At 51.2% G+C, this 21,805-nt stretch overlaps 1 protein-coding gene and 1 long non-coding RNA gene across 5 annotated transcripts in view; one reads left to right on the top strand and one right to left on the bottom strand.

Annotated features, from left to right (window-relative positions):
- Positions 1–21,805, bottom strand: part of ANKRD11 (ankyrin repeat domain 11) — a 134,679-nt gene that overhangs the window by 31,732 nt on the left and 81,142 nt on the right. For all 4 annotated transcript variants that reach the window (XM_027646983.1, XM_027646984.1, XM_027646985.1 and 1 more), the window contains exon 3: positions 1,313–1,457. In XM_027646983.1, coding sequence (XP_027502784.1) covers positions 1,313–1,399 — 87 coding nt within the window. In that variant the 5' untranslated portion in view covers positions 1,400–1,457. The remainder of the gene's footprint in view (positions 1–1,312; positions 1,458–21,805) is intronic.
- Positions 7,441–20,049, top strand: LOC113948953. Its single transcript, XR_003528276.1, has 4 exons — positions 7,441–7,468; positions 16,399–16,400; positions 18,331–18,408; positions 20,022–20,049. It is a non-coding gene; the product is annotated as an uncharacterized LOC113948953 (long non-coding RNA).

Below are 21,805 nucleotides of genomic sequence, written 5' to 3'. Positions count from 1 at the left end.
ACAAACCTGCTCTGTAAATAACACGCAGCCTTTAAGCTGCCGGGAGTGGATGAAATAAAATGGGAGCTGATTCATATTCCAACTGATCCTCTCCCTGCACAAGCACCTGCGCCAGCATTAAGCTTCTTACCCGGCACAGACCAGCCCTGTATTTACATATCCTTGTTTGCCAGGGTAAACGCTGGCATCTTCCCCATGCTCCAGGACAGCTGTTCTCTCTCCAATACCCCTGATCCCAGATTTTGCTCCCTCCTAGAAGCCCCACGCTGTGCCCACAACGCTCCTGCACCGACCTGTGCATGCACGATGACACAGAAAGGGGAACGTGGCAGATGCTACCAACGTGCTCCATAACCAAATCCTTCCTGGGATTTTCCTGCTGGCTATTTGGCATTTTCCTCATTTTGTCAGTAATATGAGCTCAATCACACGAGGAGTTATTGCCATCACCACGGGAGGGATTGCAGGGGAAGTGACGGAGCTGGGGTTTGCCACGCTCAGCTTCAGCTCCCAGGCAGAAACTCCTGGGGGAATGCTGAGAAACTGGAGCAAGGAGATGAAAGGGAAGTGGATGAGATCTGTTTCCTTAGCAGAATTCGGCAGATGTAGGTTTTCATGTTTATTTAAATCTGCACCCAGATTTCTGCAAAACTATTGACTGGAAATGACTGATACTGAGAAGGGGGAAAAGCTGAATAACAGGAGGCAGAGCTCATGCCCGGAGCAAAACAAGAATCTGGGAATGAAGAGGAGAAGTGTGAACTTATTTATCCTTCAACTCAGATTTCATCTCAGTAGCTTCACATCAAGCCACACCAAAACCCAAACACCTCAAATAAAGCCCAGAAGCAGCAATTTCAGCAGAGCAGCTCCCAGGCTGAGCCCTGGTCAGCCCACACTGCTGGGAGAAGTAAGACCAGCTGAGCCTGACACGGACACAACATTTCCATCTGAAGGAGGAGGAGAAGAAGCTCCTCCCTAGCCCAGTACACACTTGTACCATCACTGCATCACTTGGGCCTTCCACAGCTCAGTGAAGAAACCTCTAAAAATGCACAGTACTCCAGAAGAGAATCTTCCAAAGCATCTCCTGTTGCTCGGCCAAGTCGGGTCCAGATGGCCATAGCATTTCCTGGGAAGGACTGCAGCCACAGAGGAATAACATGGACCCCGTGAGCTGGTAGAGCACCAATGTCATTCCCAGGATAAAAGCCCATGGCAACCTCCCACCATGTGAAACACTCCATGTCTTGGAGATGTCAGGCTCCAGGAGCAGCATTCCCAAAGGAAGGAAGACGACGCAAACACAAACCTTTTTCCCCGTTTGTTTCTCCACCATGTCGTTGCTGAGAGAGAAATCTTCTGACTGTGGTGTTTTAGAACACCCACCCTTGGGCATCGTTCTGCCTTCCTTACTTGATCTTCATTTATGCTGCCATCGCCTCATCATCGACCGTCTGTTGGGAGAGAGGAAAAGGAAGGTCAGACATCTCAGAAGGATCTTCCCACTGCAGGGGGGAAAGGCAAGGCACTTCCCATGGGGATACAACCCCTCCCAATCCTTGGATGGCAGCCCCAGGATGGCAGAGCACCCTCATATGTGGGAAAAGCCATTGCGGGCTTCTGCCACCTTCCCAATAAGTAAGAGGTGTTGCGAGGAATCACATATGGAATTACAGAATCATATATGTTGGAAATGACCTTCCAAGACCATTGAGTCCAACCTGTGATTGATCCCCCACCTCGTCAACCAGCCCAGAGCACTGAGTGCCGAGTCCAGTCATTCCTTGAACACCTCCAGGGATGGGGACTCCACTATCTCCCTGGGCAGTCCCTTCCAATGCCTGACAACACTTTCCACAAAGAAATTCCTCCTGATATCCACCTGAACATCATCTGGCACAGCTTGAGGCTGTGTCCTCTCATTCTATCTTTGTTGCCTGGGAGAAGAGGTTGACCCCAAGAGAGGCAAGTTGGGACCTGCAGCTGCAAGCATGGCTTGTTCCATGTGCAAGGAATAGCCTAGAATGGATAACATCCCAGCAGAGATGTCTCTCCTGCTCTTCATCCACAGCAAGATTCCAAGCCTACACAAAGCTTCCCGGAGCTGCGGCTCCATCCAGAGCACAGGGACACGGGATAACCCTGAGGCAGGGACAGCCCTGCTCCCCCAGTTTGCCACACTGAACGCCCAGACACTTGCAGGACCAACACAAATTACAAAAACCTACATAAAAACCCGCACTTTTTGAACAAGTTGCCGTTATGAGACCAGAAAGGACAGAGCGGTCAGAACGTTCCCAGGGCTGTTTGACATCCCAGCTCTGGTTCCGATGCCACACCTTGGCCCAGGTGAGCCAACCTAGAGGGTACATAGCACTCCTGCTCCGGTGTGTGTTGCCTGGTTACAGAGCTGGAACAACAACTGACATCTGAAATAGAGGGAGGCATGAGCTGTAACAGGGATCAGGAACAGCAGCCAAGGCCCTTTAGGTGAACAAAAATATCTCCTCTCCTGAGACCAGAGGCTGGAAAGCACCCGTGCAATGAGATATCTGCGAGAAGTGACCCCCAGCAACCCCAACAGCAACAGGCTCCTTGGACTGAGGCTGGAATGGCACAAACAGGGCACTTTTGGGAACTTTTCCCCAGCTGATTGTCACCTGCCAGGACTAACATCACACCCATTAATGTCTGACACCAGCAGCTCTGCAGAGCTACAATTGCAGGAAATTGTCCAGGAACAAAGTCATGCAGTGCTCCACCACGAGATGGGAATTCTGGGGGCGGGGAGAGAGAAAAAGCAGAGAAGAGAGGAGAGAAGAGAGAGGAGAAAGGAGAGAGGATGAGACAGGACAGAACCCAAAGCCTCCTGCCAGCCCTGGCTGAAGCAGCTTGAACCATATCCTGGGAGAGCCTGGCACCACCCTGGCAGGTGCTGGATCCCACACCTGCAGCAGGGCAGGACAGGGGTTACAGGCTGAAGGAACTCAAGAGTGGTGCTTTCATCAGCCTTGTATTTCAGAAGTTCCCTGGAAATCCCTTTCAAATTTAAATGTTTTATTTATGCTTCAGAGGCTTTGGGGCCCTTTGGGTTGGTTTGTGGGTTTTTTTTTAAAAAAAACGTGGTTCAGAGGCCTCATCACAGCCCAGCAGCAGCACAAATTCCCAGACCAAAGCACTAGTCCCAGCACTAGGTGACTGTGCTTCCCAAGGTGGCTAATTCTCAGCCCCAGCTCCTCTGCCTGGACTATGGGAAGGTGGTTATCCATGTTTAGGAACGAAGCTTTGGGGACAGAGCTGTCCCCCTGCTCAATGTGGGGACAGCTGTGGTGCTGAGCTTTGGGACTCCCAACCAGCAGTCCACAGCCCTTTCCTTCTAGCTGGGAGAGCAGGAAAAGGACCTGAACTGGCCAAGACAGGAGCAGGCTGATCCACTCTCCTCCTTGCCACAGCTGGGCAGCAAGAAGGGGGGAAGGGCAGAAAATTCAGTCTAATAACCCAGCGTACCCATAAAGAATTAAGGAAAAAGAAAACCTGTTTGAGTGAGGGAATGCCTGCAGAGATTTGTCTCCACATTTCTGCTCTTCACTCCTCAGAGACAGCTCCAGGGTTCAGCACACCAGGGCCAATGCAAACAGCACCTTAAAAAGGCAGCTCAGCCATTCCTGGACTGTCAGCATGGAGGGGCTGGAGTTCACCAAACCCTTGGCCAAGGCAAGGGGCTCTGGCCCCGGAGTTCCCCCACACCACCACCCCCAGGCTCCAGGAGCAGCTCCAGCCATTCCCAGCCTCAAGAACCTCACTTTGTCAGGCATCATTAGCCAGCTGGTAAAATTAGAGAATTATTTCCCCTCAGTTTCACCTACTGGGCCTCATTAAGGTGCAGGTAAAGGAGAAAGGAGTGTGTGCCTGGGAGGAGGCAGGAGCAGAGGACAATATTCCCTTCAATATTCACTGCAAACCTAAGAGGTGGAAATTCAGATGAAGTGCTGGGCAACGGAAATTTATTTACACTTTCCGATGGATATTAAACCCAAGCAGCTTCAGCTCTGCTGACAGTGAGCAGGCTGGGACTGGGACACGCTCTGCTCCCACCTGCAGCCAAAAATCAACCCCACGTTGCCACCAGTGCCTCGCTCAAACAGCTCCATGACCTGCACGCTGCCAATTTATTCTCAAAAAACCTGTGCCCACTCCCAAGTCTTTGTGGCTGTTTGTACCAGGGGTAGGTACCTATTCACGTGGAGCTTCTAAAACCTGTTTAACTGAGAAAAGGCCAGACGGATGCCAGATTAATTCTGCGCCCCTTCTGTTCGCAGAGCTGACTCATTACACTTGGAAAGCCACTGCCTCTCCGGGTAAACACAGCCCTGGCCTGTTCCACAGCTTGCAGGGAGTATCACATTTGCACAACAATTGCCGACAACGCCGCAGCCTTCCTTTCATTTTTAAGCACGATTAATAAGTCCGTTTCTTTTTGAAGCACGTTTTATCAGAGTCAGAGGGGAGGTACATGTTCCCGGCTGGAAGAGCCACCCCCAGGTGCAGCACAGAGTCACAAATCTAGGGCTGCAGAATGACAATTTGGTTTCAACCCCTCCTAATCCAGGAGCTGGATGAGCACCCCTTTTCCACGACCTCCTTCTCCAGCTCACCTCCCTACCAGAGATAACCAGCACCCTTCCTATTTCATAAACAATTAACTAAGCTCCTCCAAGGAGCTGATTCCATGTCACCGCACAATAAGAAGTGGGAGACTGAGTGAGCTCAAGGGAATATAATCCCTTGTACTTCTCCTGGAAAACAAAGGAGCTGTTTCCCCCCTGGCCAGTGTCCAGCCCTGGCTGCACAGCCGGCCTGGTGCTCACCAGGCCCCGGCATGGTCACAGCAGCCCCCACTGCCGGAAAGCTTGGATCCCACACAATCCCCCGGGAAAGCGGTGAATGGAGAGGGGGAGCCTGCCCTGGGATGGACCAGCCTGGGCATGGCAGCTCCTGCTGTTTCAGGATGGCTGGTTCCAGCACAGAAGGCCATGGTGGTCCTGGCCCACAGAGTATGGCACAAGGGACTTGACCAGCTGGGAGAAAGCTGGAAAAGCAGAGATGACACCCAGTCCAGTTCCCCCTGCCCCAGACCTAGGGCGCTCCTGGACACTGACAGGGGCTGGTAGATGGGGGTCACAGCCCCCACAGCATCCCCTAGAACCTTCCCAGATGATGGAGAACAGGACCATCGGGAGCATGACCAGGAGTGGGGCTGGAGCCATGTAGAGTGAGGCCAGCTGAGAACAGCAGAGCTCTGCAGAGCCAGCCCTGGCCATGCCCACCCACCCACGATCCTCTCCCCTTGCTGGGCTGAGGAACCAATTGAAAATGGGGTTTATTTTGCCCAGGGTACACCAAGCCAAAGCCACACACTGAGACCAAACACTTCTGTGGAGGACCTCAAACAGCACTGATCCCAAAAGGGAGGGAAGGGAGGGAGGGGTTCATCTGTCCCTTGGAGGAGGAGAGCACTGCTAGCTTCAAGCTCAGGACATCTGGGAGGCAGTATGGGACCAGCTGCTCCTGTCTGCCAGGACCAGGCTCCCAGTGATGGTGACAGTAAACTGGGATAAGCACAGAGGAACACAGACAGAACTCACTCCAGCCCCAGCCGGACAACACCAACATCGTGCCCAACAGGAGAGGAGATTTCTCATTAACAAACCAAACGGATTCCATGTACATTTAAATTCCCCTATCCCTATCCCTCCTTGCTCATGGGCCCACCAACAACCATATCTGTGACAAGGGAAATGCAAACACCACTGAGGACCTCAAATGAATCACAGAATAGGATCATGGAATGGTTTGGATGGAATGGACCTCAAAGTTTATCCAGTTCCACCCCCAGCCATGGACAGGGACACCTTCCACTATCCCAGCTTGCTCCAAGCCCCGTTCAACCTGGCCTTGGACACTTCCAGGGATGCGGCAGCCACAGCTTCTCTGGGCAACCTGTGCCAGGGCCTCACCACCCTCACAGGGAAGAATAAAGAACACTTTCAGATGTATCTCCAAGGGGGAATGGCAGCTTTCCACAGCTTTGCTGATCCCAACCCTCCATCCCAGCCCTCCATCCCCTGCCCTCCCGCAGAGCAGCCAAACTCCTGCATTCAAACTGAAGCCACAACAAATGAGCTCATGCACACGATCTGTGCATCAGAGTCTGCCCGGACCCTGCCAGCCTGGAGTAAAAAAGATCGTGGGGCCTTCCTTCAATGCCAGAAAATAAGGAGGGAGTTGGCTGAAGGCTCCTGCCCATGCAAACCCCCCAGTGCAATTAGAGCCCCAGACACTATTTGCACAGATTCAACACATTTGTTTGGTCTGAAAAGGTTGGAATAGGAACAAACCTTGTGAAAAATGAAAATTTTAATACCTCAGGCTCCTTTTAAGGACTCTGTCCCAGAAAAACAGGTGTCTTAAATCTTTGAAAATTGCTTTAAAATAATCTCACACCCCGAATTTGACATACACCCCCAGCACTGGAAAGCAAGGGGAGAAAATCAAGAGTTGAGGTCTTTCAACATGCAGAACCATAGAATCTCAGAACTGTCTGAGTGGGAAAGGACCTTAAAGCTCATCTTGTTCCACCCTCTGCCATGGGCAGGAACACCTTCAGGCTGTTCCACCAACATGCTCCCAGCACCTACTCTCCACCAGTTTATCTTTCACCTGTTTGGCCAACACGACCCACGATTAGTCCCTGAAGCTGCCTGTGAGCACCAGCGAGACGTGCAGTTTGGGGAACAAGGAACAATTGTTCTTTGTGCTCCAGCCCCACTCTGGAGGAGTAAAGTCCATGGTTTTCCACGGTGAGTACACAGGGCCAGGAGCAGCAGGAGCCCTGCAAGCCTGCACAGCAAACACAGGTGGTTTCCTCAGCACCTGACAATGGGTAATCACAGAGATTAGCTATTAAATGAGATAGTGCAGTGCAAGGTGCTAATAATTCTTAGGACCCAAAAAAGGGTAATGGAGAGAGCCCTGTGTTTTCCATGGGAAAGAATGCTCTCCTGGTCTAGCAGCTCCATCGTGTCCTCATCTTCAACTCCACATCTTTCCTTACCATGGGGAACCTGTTATCTGCTTGTTCCTGGCTTTCGAAGGGGGATGTCCCCCATTATCAGGAGTTCTTAGATATGAAACATCTTCATTCACCTCTTTGCACAGCTTCTCCTCTCCTGTTCTCAACATCACTACCTGGTCCCCAGTAACTGTCCTTCCTTCCACCTTTCCCAAATATTTATTCTGCCTTACTTCCTAGTGTTTCCTGACCTCCTGATATCCTGCAACGACTCACAGCTGGTTTGGGCAAGGCTTGCTGCCCTCTCAAATACACGCCAGCCAAGTAAACTTACTATGTTGGAATCATGGAATCCCAGACTGGGAAAGGAACTTTAAATACCATCTAATTCCAGTCCCCTGCCCCAGGCAGGGACACATTCCACTAGACAAGGTTGCTCCAAGCACAGTCCAACCCAGCCTTGAACACTTCCAGGGACAAGGCAGTCAGAGTTGTGCCAGGGCCTCCCCACCCTCACTGTAATCAAAAACAACAATCCTGCAGCCTAAGTTACTTAAATTAAACTGAATTAAATAATATTACTGAATTATGGCAGCTCTTAGTATTTCAATCATCTGTGGAACAGATGCCCCTTTCCTGGCGTTCCTCAGGACCTGCAGAAAACAACACAGCGGAGTAGCTCGGCCTGCACATGGATTTGCACCCACATCTCCAAGGGCCATGGTCAGGATCATGCCCATGACCTCACTGGGCTCCATGAATGTCTAGCTCCTCCACAGTTCTCTGGTGATGACCCACTACACAAACCCATCCCTGCCAAGGGTTGAATTCCAACCACAACCCCATACCTGTGACCTGCCAGTGTCTTTTCCTGCCCCAGTAGGAGGTCAACAGTCCCAAATTCCGACAGCTCCACATACTTTTATTACACGAAGTGTTGCTATTTAACAGGATTATATTTGGACATTTCTGCCCAACCACACTGTGACTCAGAATCCTCCAGCTGGGACCGTTCTTGGGAGACACAAAGTCCGAACTAGGAGCGAGCCCTGACAGTGCCTTGCATCCACGAGCAGCCACTCCGCCTGTGCGGTTTCTCCGGGAGCAGTTTTTCCCACAAACCCTTCCCTCAATTATCTGTACGCAGCTGCCTCTGGTATTGCTCCACTTCTGGATGCTGCCGATGGATGATCTGGTTCCTGGCCAAGGTTACAAAACTGTAGTTTGAGTCAGTGCTCCGAGCTGTGCTCTGGGAGCGGGATCAGCTGCGATGAGGAAACCTCTGGAGCAGCCACAGTGCTACAGGAAGGCTGGAGCAGTGTAGGGTCCCACCACCCCACTGTTATCTAGGGTGGGAGAGTGATTATCACACTGCTGTCCTCTCCAGGATGGCTCCAAATCACCAGCTTGGATCAAAACCTGCTGGAGAAGGAGGACTCCGTGCTTTGCCCATCTCTGCTTTGTACAGAAATCTATCAGGCATCAGCCAGGGAAGAGCTGTGTCTGCCAACACAGTCACTGCTGGAGTTCCTGCACAACCTCCTTTAAAACCTTGATCAACTTCACACAGATATTTCCACTGCTGCTGGACACGGGAGGAAAAACACAGCCCAAACTACCCTGCACACAGAAAACAGGGAAGAAACGCAACCCTGATGAGCTGAGAAGTTTGGGGATGGCGAAGCCTTCACCTGCAGCTCACAGGGATGTGAGTAGGGTCTTGAAAGTCCCACCAGCACAGAAAGACAGGGATTCCCTTGGGCTGCTTTATCCTGGCAAAATTTAAACACAAATCTGCAGAACCCACTGCGTTCCCAGGACAGTTTAGGGCGCTGGGCTCTGCCCCCCATGCCCAGCACAGAGCTGGGGCTGTGGATTGCTCCGCTGAAGTGCAGCTTACAGGGTTCAAGAGTACCAGCTAATCCCCAAAAACGGGCTGGATCCGATTTTCAAGACAGAGAAACAAGTTAGCACAGACAATTCCTGACCACTGCTGTCCTTGGTTTGATGCTGAATCACATGGACTGAAGGGTGACAGATGAAGCACCAGCAGCTGTTGGTGCCCTGGCAGCGACTGGCGCCACCCACCTGGCCGGTGGCACTGGGGACCCGGGGCTGGTAGGGTCTGCTGCCACACCGTTCCCTCCTCCATGTTCCCACCTCCATATATTCCACCTTCCCACTCCTGGTACTAATGCCCTGTCCCAAGTGGAAGCTGCAGGACAAACACCATTCCTACAGAAAGCTCATGCTGGCTCCTAAGAGCCCAATCTACTGCTTGGCTGCACAACAGGAAGGCTTGGGAAGGCGGCAGGACGAAGGTGCATTTGGGCTCATTTTTGGCCATTTAAATGAGCACAGGCATCGCCGTTACATGGCCTCATCACCAATAACTCTGTGCCCTGCTCACTCTCAGGCACTCAGAACTGGCACTGATGTGACACAACTGAACAGAGACAAGGTCCTGGGAGTCCGGGCTGCTTTAATTCCATAAATACTCCATATTCCCTGTGTCCATATCTGTACATACACGTGCACATGCCCACACACGCACAGACACACACACACATATAATGGGCACACACCTTGCAGTAAACCCCGAGACTCACTCCAGTCCTGCCCAATTTTCACCATCACATGCTTCACTATGTCAAAGTCTAGGACAAAACCCAGCTTTAACTACAAATAAACCACATGATTCAAACATGCCCTTAAACCTGAGAAGAGATCAAGACCAAGCACATTGATTACACAAGAAAGAAATCAAAAATATTTTGCAAAAGGTGCCATGGCCACTGGAACAGGGTCCTTCAAGTTGAGGAGGCCCTCGGCATGAAGGTCCTGCTATGACCAACCTGAGGACTCTGCAACTCCAGCTACACCCCAGTGAAATCTCTGCTTGAGCCTCGGGGAATTTGGACAAATGCTTTGGGATATCTGTGTTTAAATTTGGTTTCAGTCCACGATGTCGCAACGTGGACAAGTAACATCTCCCAGCTGCAAGCAGCAAAATCTGTGGTAATGGCAGCAAAACATTCCTTGTCCTCCCTGTTCTTGCACAATTCTTCCCAGGATCCCTCTCTCCATCTCAGCATCTTTGTGCTTCCTCCCAGCGTGGGAACCTTAGGAATATTTTGGTGGATTCAGGAGCAAGGAGCAGACAGAATGAATTTCACACAGGGGCCCTGAAGGAATCAGGTTTCAGGGAAAATCCAGCACAGAACTTCACTGATTTCCTCGAATTTGGGGTCTGCAAACCCAGGAGCTTTGCTTTCCTCTTTTCCCTCTCCCATCGAGGCCAGCAGGTTCCAGACCAATGTTTTATCTGTGTACAAAACACTTTGCAGTAACACTCAGATTTGTTTGCCATGTTACTGGCAGCTTTTAAATGACAGAGATGGACATAAGGCCAGGTTGGACGGGGCTTGGAGCAACCTGAGATACTGGAAGGTGTCCCCGCCTGTGGCAGGGGATGGAATGAGATGAGCTTTGAGGCCCCTTAAATCCCATTCTGGGATTCTATGAAAAGATGGATTCATAGCTTATAGTAAACTGAAATTCTGTAAGCATGGAAGGAACTTGGGGAAGGGGGGAAAAAAGCCTGGGCCATGTGAAGTTCCAGCTTTGTGCGAGGGCAGCATTCGGCAGGGAAACCTTTCTCCTTAACACACCAGGCACCATGGAGCAGCACAGCATGATGCCAAAGCTGGGCAAGCACCAGGCTACGGAGGGGGGAAAGGCTTCTGCTGGATTCACAGCTCCATGCAAGAGGGAAGGAAGGGGAGCGGGCACACGGCGAGTCTGTCATGCACAGTTCTGGGCAGCCATGCATGAGGTGCCACACTCAGAGCTGGGTCCTTTCCTTCTCAATTGCTGCTGCTCCCTCCCCACCAGCAGAACTGTCACCATGCTTTCCGTACCACTGAAAAAGCCATGGCAGCTCCCTGAGCCCTGACACGCTGATATCACCAGAGGATTTCCCCATTACTTCAGCCCGAGCTGGGAGCTGAGCCCCGGCTGGAGCTGTGCTGCTGACGCCAGCTCACTGCCACGCTGCTGCTCAATGCGCTGTGTGACAGGAAACACTCACTGTGGCTTTCACGGAGCTCCGTGTGCTGCAGCCAACGTGGAAAACACACAAATCCCGAGCTTCTCCAAGCAAACCACATGCGCTCCACTGCCAGGGGAGAAGCACCTTGCCTGTGTTATCTTCGTCACTTCTGCTCATCTCGTTCCAGAAGCCAAACTCCCCGTCTGGTTTTCCTGTTCTCAGTTCAACAAGCGGTGGCTCTGCTGTGGCAGGTGCCGGCAGGTCCCTGCCCACGGCCATGGTGATGCCAGGATGCTCCCACCTGGTTCAGCTCACTGCCAGGACCCCGGCTGGACACACGTCAGAAGCAAGGGAAGGGGCCATCCTAGTCCAGGGGCTGGCAGAGAAGGTTTGGGTACGGCACAACCCCACTGCTGGTTTGCAAAGCATCGAACCAAGGCGAATTCTCCACAAACCTGCCGCTCTCCTTCTTCCAGCTCCAGCTCCCAAATTACACAGCTTTTGGAGATCTACTGTATGTGAAAACATTTACCAAAACAGGTAGGTTCCTATATAGGGAGCCAAATCTCCTCTCCAAAGCTCTTATTGAAGGTACCATCTGAGCAGGAGTGAAGACAAGCTGTAAGAGTGGACCTGCTTCAATGGATTCTTCTGTAAGGACACGTGTCCCCCCTCAAAAAAACCTGAGAGCCCCTCCTGACTTTGAGCCCAATGAAGGGACATGTGGCCTCTGGGACAATTTGTGATAAAGCTGCTGCCTCAACACTGGCTGAAAACCGAGTCAAACTGAGAATACCCAATGACATTGTGGATTCTCTATTCCTGGAAGTGTTCAAGGCCAGGTTGGACGGGGCTTGGAGCAACCTGGTCTTGTGGAAGGTGTCCCTGCCCATGGCAGGGAGTGGAATTGGATGAGCTTTAAGGTCCTTTCCAACCCAAACCATTCCATGACTCCATAATTCTATGAATACCTGGGGCAGCTGACCAGACACATGGTGGGAAGCGTGTGGTTCTTTGGATGTCCCTGGCACCACAGCACAGCTCCACCATGGCTCGTCAAGGAGCCCCAGCACCTTCCAAAAGGCAACAGTCAGACAATATATAAGTGTGGCAAGGGGTGGGGTGGGGTGGTAAAAAACTCTGTCACCTCCTTGTCTTCCTTAAAAAGCCAGGTCTGTCTCCCAGCTGTGTCCTGGATCTGCCTGGTTCCCCAGGCTGAGGACCTGGTGTGACAACGTGGCACTCAGTAGCAGAATTCAGAGAAAGGAGGGATCAAGGTCAGGCTTGGTGACCCTGGGGGAGAAACAGAAGCCAGAATTGACAGGCAGCCTCTGCCCCAAGAGCAGTCCAAAGCCAGGCTGCAGCCAGAACAAAATAACACATCCATGGAGCCAAGCCTTGGAGCAGAGATCATGACGATACAGGTAGGAACAGAACAAGTGGAATGGTACTATTTATACCTGGTCCCCCAGGTCTGCGCCAGGCTGACGTGGCTGGCACCTGGCACACTGCACACACGCTCCCATCAGGATCATGGCAGGCAAAGGGGACACTGCCGGTCCTCCCAGGAATCACAGTCTCAAGAGGTGAGCACAGCCAGCTTCTGTCTGTGATCCAAGGACTAAAGCTCCTCACAAACCAGGGTGGAACCCTGGCGGAACCCAGCCCGGCACGGGGCCACACCAAGACTGCTCCCACTGTGTCAGAGGGTGGATGCCCAGTGGGTGCCAGCAGAGGGTTCAGCCTCCGGGGCCTCGGGAGCAGGACAGGACTGTTGGGCTTCAGCAGAGCTTCACACTCCTGGTTTGGTCCTTTACCTGTGTGGTGAATTAGGGCACAGAAAACAGCTCAACCAGGTCTTGTCTCAAAGTGATTTTATCTCTTGGCCAAGCACAATGGTGAGGGAGACAGAAAACGTCAGAACTGGGGTTCCAATCCTCTGCATGGTGAAGCCCGGCCACCTCTCCAGAGCCTCCCATGGACTGAGCAGCCTCACCAGCCACCCCCTGGCTGAAATCAGCCCAGCAGAGCCTTGCCATCTCCAAGGAGTAGTGCCTGGTGCTCCTGGAAAACACTGAGGTTCACGTACCACACACCTTGAGCTGGTGGACACGGGGCTTAGGACTTAAAGACAAGGGTCAATACAACACCTGAATTCACCAGTGGGCTCCTAGGTTGCCCAGGTGATCCCACCATGAGCTCCACAACCTGCAGAAGCAACCCTGGAATTTCTTCCTTTGGCATTGACCTGACTGGCACTGGCAGCGTTTAACACTCCACAATGGAAAGGGGTTTGATGCCTGGGAAAGGGTTTCACAGCCTGGAAGGGGTTTCACGGCCTGCACGCTCTGTGCTGGCTCTGCAGAGAGCATTTCTCCTGGCTGGGTACACCCCATCTCCCCCTGAGCTCTGTTTGCCCACAACAGCAGCCGGCTGCCCAGGCTGTGCAAACACTGGCCCCGGGAGCCGCTGGCACGGCCGCGGTATCGTGGCAACGTGGCTGAAGCCAGCTTTGCAAACTCACCAAGTGTGCAAATTAATTTCATTATCCGCTCTTGCACATCATGAGGAGGGAAAACAAATAACCTGCCTGAAAGTACATTCTAGTAATTATTAACACGGTGTAAGCGGAGCCTGGGGGAGCAGGAGGAAGGACAGGCCGGGAGGAGACCCTGGGACTGCCTGGCCACCGGAGCACATTGGCACTGCCGGACTTATAAAACTCAGCCTTGTGCTGCATTTTGTTCCCCGTTTAGCCCAAGGATTCTTCATGTGCTTGGCTGCACCTACACATTCTCCCAACAGTAAAACTGACCATCGCAATATTTCACCAGCAAAGCTCTTGGATTCCATTTGCTTTTGCTTTCACAGAATCACTGAGGTTGGAAAAGCCCTCCAAGACCATCGAGTCCCACCCATGCCCGATCCACACCTTGTCACCCAGCCCAGAGCACTGAGTGCCACGTCCAGTCATTCCTTGAACACCTTGAACAACAGGGATTCCATCACTACCCTGGTCAGCCCCTTCCAATGGCTGACCAGCCTTTCCAGGAAGAAATTCCTCCTGATGTCCAAGCTGAACCTCCCTTGGTATGACATCCTTCTTCCCCTCACAAATGCTCTGAAACACCCAGAGCTGTCAGGACAAACAAACGTTCTCTGGTGATGCCCAGGTGTGCACTGAGCACTCTGATTCCTATTTTATTTTATATTAAAAACCTTCTTCAGCTCAGCAATGATGGGCTGGTCTGTCCCAGAAATCCCCCTCCCCTCCAAAAATGAGAGCAAGACCTGAGATTTAATACCCTGCACATGAGAATTTAATCCAGTGCTGTAGGTTTGGATTACATGACTCCTTCCCCCTCCCAAGAGGCAGAAACCCCATGTCATAGTAAACTACATATTTATGGAGCTGGAATTTTTGCTTGTGGAATTCACACAATAATCTTAATTCTTAGGAATCCAAGCAGTTCCCATGTTCCTGATGATGAAATGGCTGTAGATGATAATGAACTCACAGGCTTGACCCCAACACAAAGCATCCCTGAACGCTGCACCTTTGTCAGAAGCTGAGGAGATCCCTCCCTACCCACTCCAGCTGCCTCCCTCCAACAGGTCACTTGGAATACACCTTCTGAGGTGCCCAGATTGGGGGGATTTAGTTCATCATGGAAAACTGAGGGGATCTCAGCTTAGAGGAAAGCAGAGCAGAACACTGTGAACCTACCAAGGCCAGGTTGGACAGGGTTTGGAGCAACCTGGTCTAGTGGAAGGTGTTCATGCCCATGGCAGGGGATGGAACCGGATGAGTTCTAAGGTCCCTTCCAACCCAAACCATTTCATGATTCTGTGATTCTACAGCAAGGCTATGGCACAGTTCCAGCAAATCTTCAGGCATTATTAGTAAGCTATTAAGAGGCCCTGTCAAGACAGATAGGTTTTGAGATTGCTTTCCAAGGCAGGGATTTCGGCATGCACTGGGTGCTGCAGCAGCCCAGTTTTCCCTGTAAGCAGCTTGTTGTGTGAGCCCTGTTTTATAAGAGACCTCACATCTATAACCTCAGATGTTTTCCAAGGTGGCTCACACAGCCACATCCTAAACTCAGCCTGGCCTCAGCACCCAGTGCCTCCATGCACCAGGACCATCAGTTAGTCAGAGCCTGGTTTGGATGAGATTCCTGTACAAACCTGCTCCCATGGGAGCACTCAGCTCCCTGCAAGCACAGCCTGGGGATGGAACAGCCCAACCCAGGGTGCTGATCCACCAAACGGGCTCTTCTGCCCCATGTCCTGGCACCGGAGGGGCCGTGCACCGGAGCACGTCCATCCGCCTGTGCCATCCTCCCTCCCTGGGCCTTATCTTTGGAAGGAAACAGCCATCTGTGTATCTACAGCACTTGAAATTAACTCCCCAGTGGCTCCCAGGGCTTTTTATTCACTGTGTTCTCGAGATCATCAATATAAATAGATCTGCACAGAAACTCTTTCATGTTCTTCCAATGGCCAAGGGTTTGTGGTGCTGCTCCGCAACGCTGATCACCTTGAGCAGCTAAGGAGCACAGTGACCTTCAAGGGCTTCCCCAGCCTTCCTCCTCCTCCTGCCCCACCAGAGCCCATGAACCAGCAAGGGGAAGCAGTGGCTCATCATGGAACCTATCTGCTCCATGCACAGAAAATCACAAAACCATTAAGGTTGAAGAAGCCCTCCCAGACCATTGAGTCCAACCTGTGACTGACCCCCACCTTGTCACTCCAGCCAGGGCACTGAGTGCCACGTCCAATCCTTCTTTGAACATCTCCAGGGATAGGGACTCTACCACCTCCCTGGGCAGCCCCTTCCAATGCCTGACCACCCTTTCCAAGAAGAAATTCTTCCTGATGTCCAGCCTGAACTTTCCGTGGTACGACTTGAGCCCATTTCCTCTTGTCCTGTCACTTGTTACCTGGGAGAAGAGACTGATTCTTACTACAAGCTCCATGAGACTTATGTGCTCCGTTCCCATCCACTACCCTCCCTCACTGCCTGCCTCTGTAGGTACAGGTCCCCACTGACCAATTCCAAAGTTATTTTCACATACTCCTCCCTTTCCAAGCCGTTTCTGTATGACTCATACACTGTCACAACCTATTTTCCCTAAGTTAAGTCAAAGTGCAGAGATTTGAAGTCAAGTCATTCATTCATGTTGTACTTTCTGCTCTCTCCCTCTCTCTTTAGACCTCCCCAAATAGATTTCCCATAATGCTCTTCACATCCCTACCCCCCTGGACCCAGACGTTGCCACATGGTTTTATAGGAAGAGCTTTAACCAGCATATTTAATTCAGCTTACTTTTTGGGTTTTTTACCCTTTTTTAAAAGTCAGCAGTACAGGTTTCCATAGTGGAATCAAAGGTCACTCACAGCACCATTTCCACTCTCTTCCATTTTAAAGACACATTCCGCATTTCACAGAGCACAGAGGCAATACACTCACACACAAAGAGGGCAATTTTCTGGCTCTCTAATGTTAATAAGCACCTGTTTCTTGTTCTGGGTCATAATACAGTGTCCATAACCATGTGCGTGTGCAGGGAATGCTGTAGGTCTGGAGCTGGAAACAGCTCCCCAATCCCCGTCATGCTGGACAGACAGGAATTGCTGGATCAGAGCACTTCACCCACTGGTTCTCTCTCTCATCCTTGTTTTTTTGCATCTTTACATCCTTTTGCATCTTTAACACGTGACAAGCCTTAAGAAGCCAAATTCTGTCCTCATTTCAGTGCAAGCTCACCACGCTGCTGCTGCCATCAGCCCAAGGGTGTGAGTCACAACCCAGCCTGCACATGAAGGGATTTATTTAAAATTCCAGGGGAAAATATTAACGCCTTGGTGCCATATGAGTAAAGCCTATCCCACCCCATGGCATCCAACCTATCCCACCCCATCTCACCCAACCCCTGCACTGCAGCAGCCCATCACCTGGGGTGGGTGGGCAGAGCAATCAGAGAGCAATGCCAGAGCAGGAAACATCTCCAGCACCTTCCCCAGCCTGGCCTGCAGCACATGGGGGCCTTCAGTGTTCCCCCTCAACCCCACCCTCTATGCAAAAGGGAACAATTCTATGAAGTCCAAGAGATAAATGGCAAGGAAAACTCCACATATAATTACCCTCTGACATGCTCTGAGTCAGTTCCTCCCCAGGCAGTCAGTGCGGGTGTAGGTTTGAAGGACACCTGAATGTAGCTCAGAGATATGTGGTTCGTGGAACTTGTCCCTGCCATGAGGTGGAACGAGATGGGCTTTAAGATCCCTTCCAACCCAAATCATTCCATGATTCCATACTGATGCTCCTAAGAGTCACAGCTCAGTGCGGTGGGACCTGAGGGCCAGGTCTCCAGCCCACATTTCCCAGCTAATCCATCACTTGTCAGAGGTCAAACAACTCTTCACACCAATAAAGCATGAGTGACAAAGTCCTTAAGGCCACACATGAGCCCCGACTGGCTCAAATGCCACTGGCCAAAAGACTCATCCAGTGGCATTGCATCACTGGGAGCCACCAGAGATGGATCTCTGGAGCCTCCTGTTCTCACCATAGGGTCTGCTGCATTCCAGACCATTCCCAAGGCCAACTCAAGCAGCAGGGGGGCCTCCTGTACTTCCTGACATGTTGGATCACACGGTCCGGCTATTTCAGGTCTGCATCCCTTGTGGCCACCTCCTGGTGCCGATGGGGACGGGCCCAATTCATTCTGGTCTCTCTAAACCCTTTCACCTCAGAGCCTCGTGACTGGGATTGAGCCAAGAGATTAAAAACAGCTTGTGAAACACAAAGTGTGATTGTTTCCTTTGGGTACTGACCAGAGGGTGTATGGACAAAGGGCTGTATGGACAGATGGGGGTAAAGACAAACCAGGCAGTTCCTGAGCCAGTGGTTTTTATAAAATGCAGGATTGCTGTGTGACATACAGGTGCCACACTGTGCAGGAGACAGCAGGCTGTGCAGGAGCTGGGCTGACAGGACGGGCAGCGCTTCTCCACTGCGCTGAGTCCATGTACCCAGCACATCCCACAAAATACTGGGATATACTGGATATTTTGGCGTTGGAGTTACAGCAAAACATGGCTCTGTTGGTCCTCTGCTAGGATGTATGACAGCAAATTAAACCACAGAATCCTGAAATGGTTTGGGTTGGAAGGGACATTAAAGCTCATCCAGTTCCAGCCCCTGCCATGGGCAGGGACACCTTTCACTACACCAGGTTGCTCCAAGCCCCATCCAACCTGGCCTTGGACACTTCCAGTGTTCAAGCTTCTTTGGGCAACCTGTGCCTCACAGCACCCTCATCCTGTGGTAGCACCTTTTGCTGTCCCCACCCTTCAGCACCACATCGTCCCTCTGCCCCACAGATGAAGGATGTGAGGACCAAGTGCTATTTGTAGTGGGTTTTACTTTTACTTCAAAAAGGCCAGTCAAAAATAGCTGTGGCCACCACACTGCAGCGCTCTCCTCCCACCACGACTCCTGCAGATGCTCTGCTCTTGCTGAGATGTGAACCAGGAACTTTTTTTTTCCTTGATTTCTAAAAGCTGCGTGAGGAACACGTTTATTTTAGCACAGAAACGTGCAGACCAGGAAGGACCAGCTCAGCACTTTGTGGGACCAGGACACGCAAAAAACATTGATTAGGATGGGGCTTTGCATATTCACTGACATTGGAACTGCCCCTCCCCGTTGTATCAGGCCCTGAATGGGGGCATTGTCTCAGGCACCAAAATCCCAGCAGAAGTCCATTAGCATCCAAAGGGAGGAGCCTGAATGGAACACAAGGATTCTTTGGAAAGTAAGAGTGAAACGAATGCAATAAAACGCCACTATTAAGTGATGCTCATTGTCCAAATTAAACCATCAGAAGCAAAGACCTTGACTCTCCCAACTCCTTCAGCTCAGCACATGCTGCCGGGAATGAGGCTGTTTGGAATTTAAAGCCCTGGACTTGTCCCAAGTATGGATTACTCCATTTCTTCGTGAGCACTCGATCACACGGAACTATATTTGGATTCCCAGAATAAAAGCTCAAATCTCCAGGAGGGCTTACGTGGCTGCACCCCCCCCACATGCAGATCCCCACATGACCCACACACAGAACAGGCTCTGTGGGAACTGTTAAATGTCCCAGCAACATGAGAGCAGGTTTAAGGTGATGGCAGGGGACAGCCCAGCACTCCAAAGAATCCAGGCCGAAAGCAGGGCCCCATGGAGCAGGAGCTAGGTTATGCAACCTCTATTCACTCTACCCGAGCCCTGGGAACATCCCTGAGCACAGGACAGGAAAGCTGAGGGAGGAAGAGGAGGGAAGGGGCACAAAGACAGCTTACAAGGCAGACTGGATGGAAGGATGATGAGCTTCATCAACACCTTTCCTCTCCTTCATTGGAAACCTCCAAGGGGATCAGCACAGACCCTGCATGTGGGAATCCACACAGCGAGACTACAACTGCCCCCAGTTGATCCACTCAAAAACACCCACTTCTGGAAAGAAAAATCCATGCCAGAAATCCCAGGAATGGGTTTGCTTGAGATGCAGGGAGAATGTTTAGTGAGGCTGGACCGTGCAAGGACCACCTTGGGCAGGCAGTGGGGGCCTCTCCAGGGATGGTCCCCCCTCCTGCCCAGGGCATACAGGTGCTCTAGAGCCAGATGAGGAAGCCCAAGGATGTGCTTCCCATGGGTGCTGGAGCTCCTGATCCCTCAGTCAAACTCCACATTTTGGGGGTAACAGGAGCTGTAAACCAGGTTTTACTTCTGCACACAAACATCTCATAGAATCAGGGAATGGGTTGGGTTGGAAAGGACCTTAAAGCTCATCCAGTTCCACCTCCTGCCACTAGACCCCTGACCTGGAACAATTCCAGGGATGGGGCAGCCACAGCTTCTCTGGGCAACCTGTGCCAGGGTCTCCTCACCCTCACAGCCAAGAATTCCTTCCCAATATCCCATCTAACCCTGCCCTCTGGCAACGGGAGGCCATTCCCCCTTGTCCTGGCACTCCAGACCCTTGTCCAAAGTCCCTCTCCCTCCTTTCGACAACTCCCCTTAAGGGCTCCCCTTCCACTGACCAGGTCCAGCTTCCTCCCAACGACCCCCCCCAATGCTGGGAGTAGGGAAGGAATGAGCCAACCCCCCTTTCCAACCCCGGTCCTTGCAAATCCCACGTGGTTGCTGCTCACACCCAGCTGTTGGCTGTGTGTGGCTATTTTTGCACAGCCTAGAGAACAAAAATATAGGGAGCTATGTTAGGTGAAGGCTTGCACTGTTCACGGTGTGATGACAGCCAAACTAGGTCAAGCCTTCGCCAGATTCCTTTAAAAAAGGAAAGGAAAAAATAATCAGTGGGAGAGCACTGAACTCCCCGGGAAGAAAATGCTTGTGAACATCTATGATATTGGATGACTGGAGGAAAATACACATATATATATTTATCCACATATTTTCACAGCTTAAATAGTAGATTTTTAATTTTTAGGGTTTTTTTAAGGACACCAAAGTGTTTTGGACTGCAAAGATGATATTGTGTACATATTTAATGCACTGATTAAAACAAAAAGGAGTTTTCACCTATGAAATGTAACTTGGTGGTCCATTTTTGGTGCAGGCTGTGGGCAACTTGATTGTACTTCATGGCCTCTCTGCCCTGAATAAAGGTATTCTCCTGCTGGTCTGGGAGCAGGACCTCAGTAGGTAAGAGGATCCCAGTCCTGGGAGGAAAGGCAACTTGATCTCGTTGTCTACAAGGGGAGAGGAAGGTAAAATACTTTCTTTCTTTTACAGAGGACAGACTCCCACTAGAGATTGAGTATTTCTGGGTCTGAGAGAGCTGGGGTTGTTCAGCCTGGGGAAGAGAAGGCTCCAGGGAGATCTTAGAGCCCCTTCCAGTGCCTAATGGGGCTTCAAGAGAGCTGGAGAGGGGCTTTGGACAAGGGCCTGGAGGGACAGGACATGGGGCAATGGCTTTATACTAAAGAAGGGGAGATTTAGATTAGATATTAGGAGGAAGTTCTTCCCTGGGAGAGTGGTGAGGCCCTGGCACAGGTTGCCCAGAGAAGCTGTGGCTGCCCCATCCCTGAAAGTGTCCAAGACCAGGCTGGACAGGGTTTGGAGCAGTTTGGTCTAGTGGAAGGTGTCCCCGCCCAGGGGACAGACAACAGACATCTAGCCTGGCCCTGGATTGTCACTGCCTGGCAGAGGAAACCCTGAACACACCGACCTTGCAGAGGCTCAAGGAAATGAGGAACGAGGCAATTTTAAATGCCTTCCTGGTGAAAAATGTTCTCAGGTTTAGTTAAACGTGCCAGATAAAGCCTCTGTTCCTGTAAAACCTGATGCATGATTATCAGTCAAGGCCAACGTATTTACCCTAAAATTGGGTAATATTGTTTTATGGTTCTTAATAGTTGCAGCCGACAAAGCTCCGAACAGACGCTGCCGAGCAGTTTCTCAGCCTTTCATCAGCGCTGCGTAGGCGTTGAATTCTGGAGCTAATCACCTTAGCAACGGCTCTAAACATATGTGCAGTGACATCAGCTGATTTCTGAAAGCTGTAAATAGAGGATAATAGCACGAAAAAATTCTGGATCCAAGCCAAGACCTAAAAAACATACTATTAAAACACAGCCTGTAATTCAATGTATGCAAACTT

This window comes from Corapipo altera, unplaced genomic scaffold, assembly GCF_003945725.1.
Source record: "Corapipo altera isolate COAL_440 unplaced genomic scaffold, ASM394572v1 62, whole genome shotgun sequence".
Taxonomy (NCBI): domain Eukaryota; kingdom Metazoa; phylum Chordata; class Aves; order Passeriformes; family Pipridae; genus Corapipo; species Corapipo altera.
The sequence above is the reverse complement of the archived record's forward strand: the minus strand, read 5'-3'. Positions and strand labels throughout refer to the sequence as shown.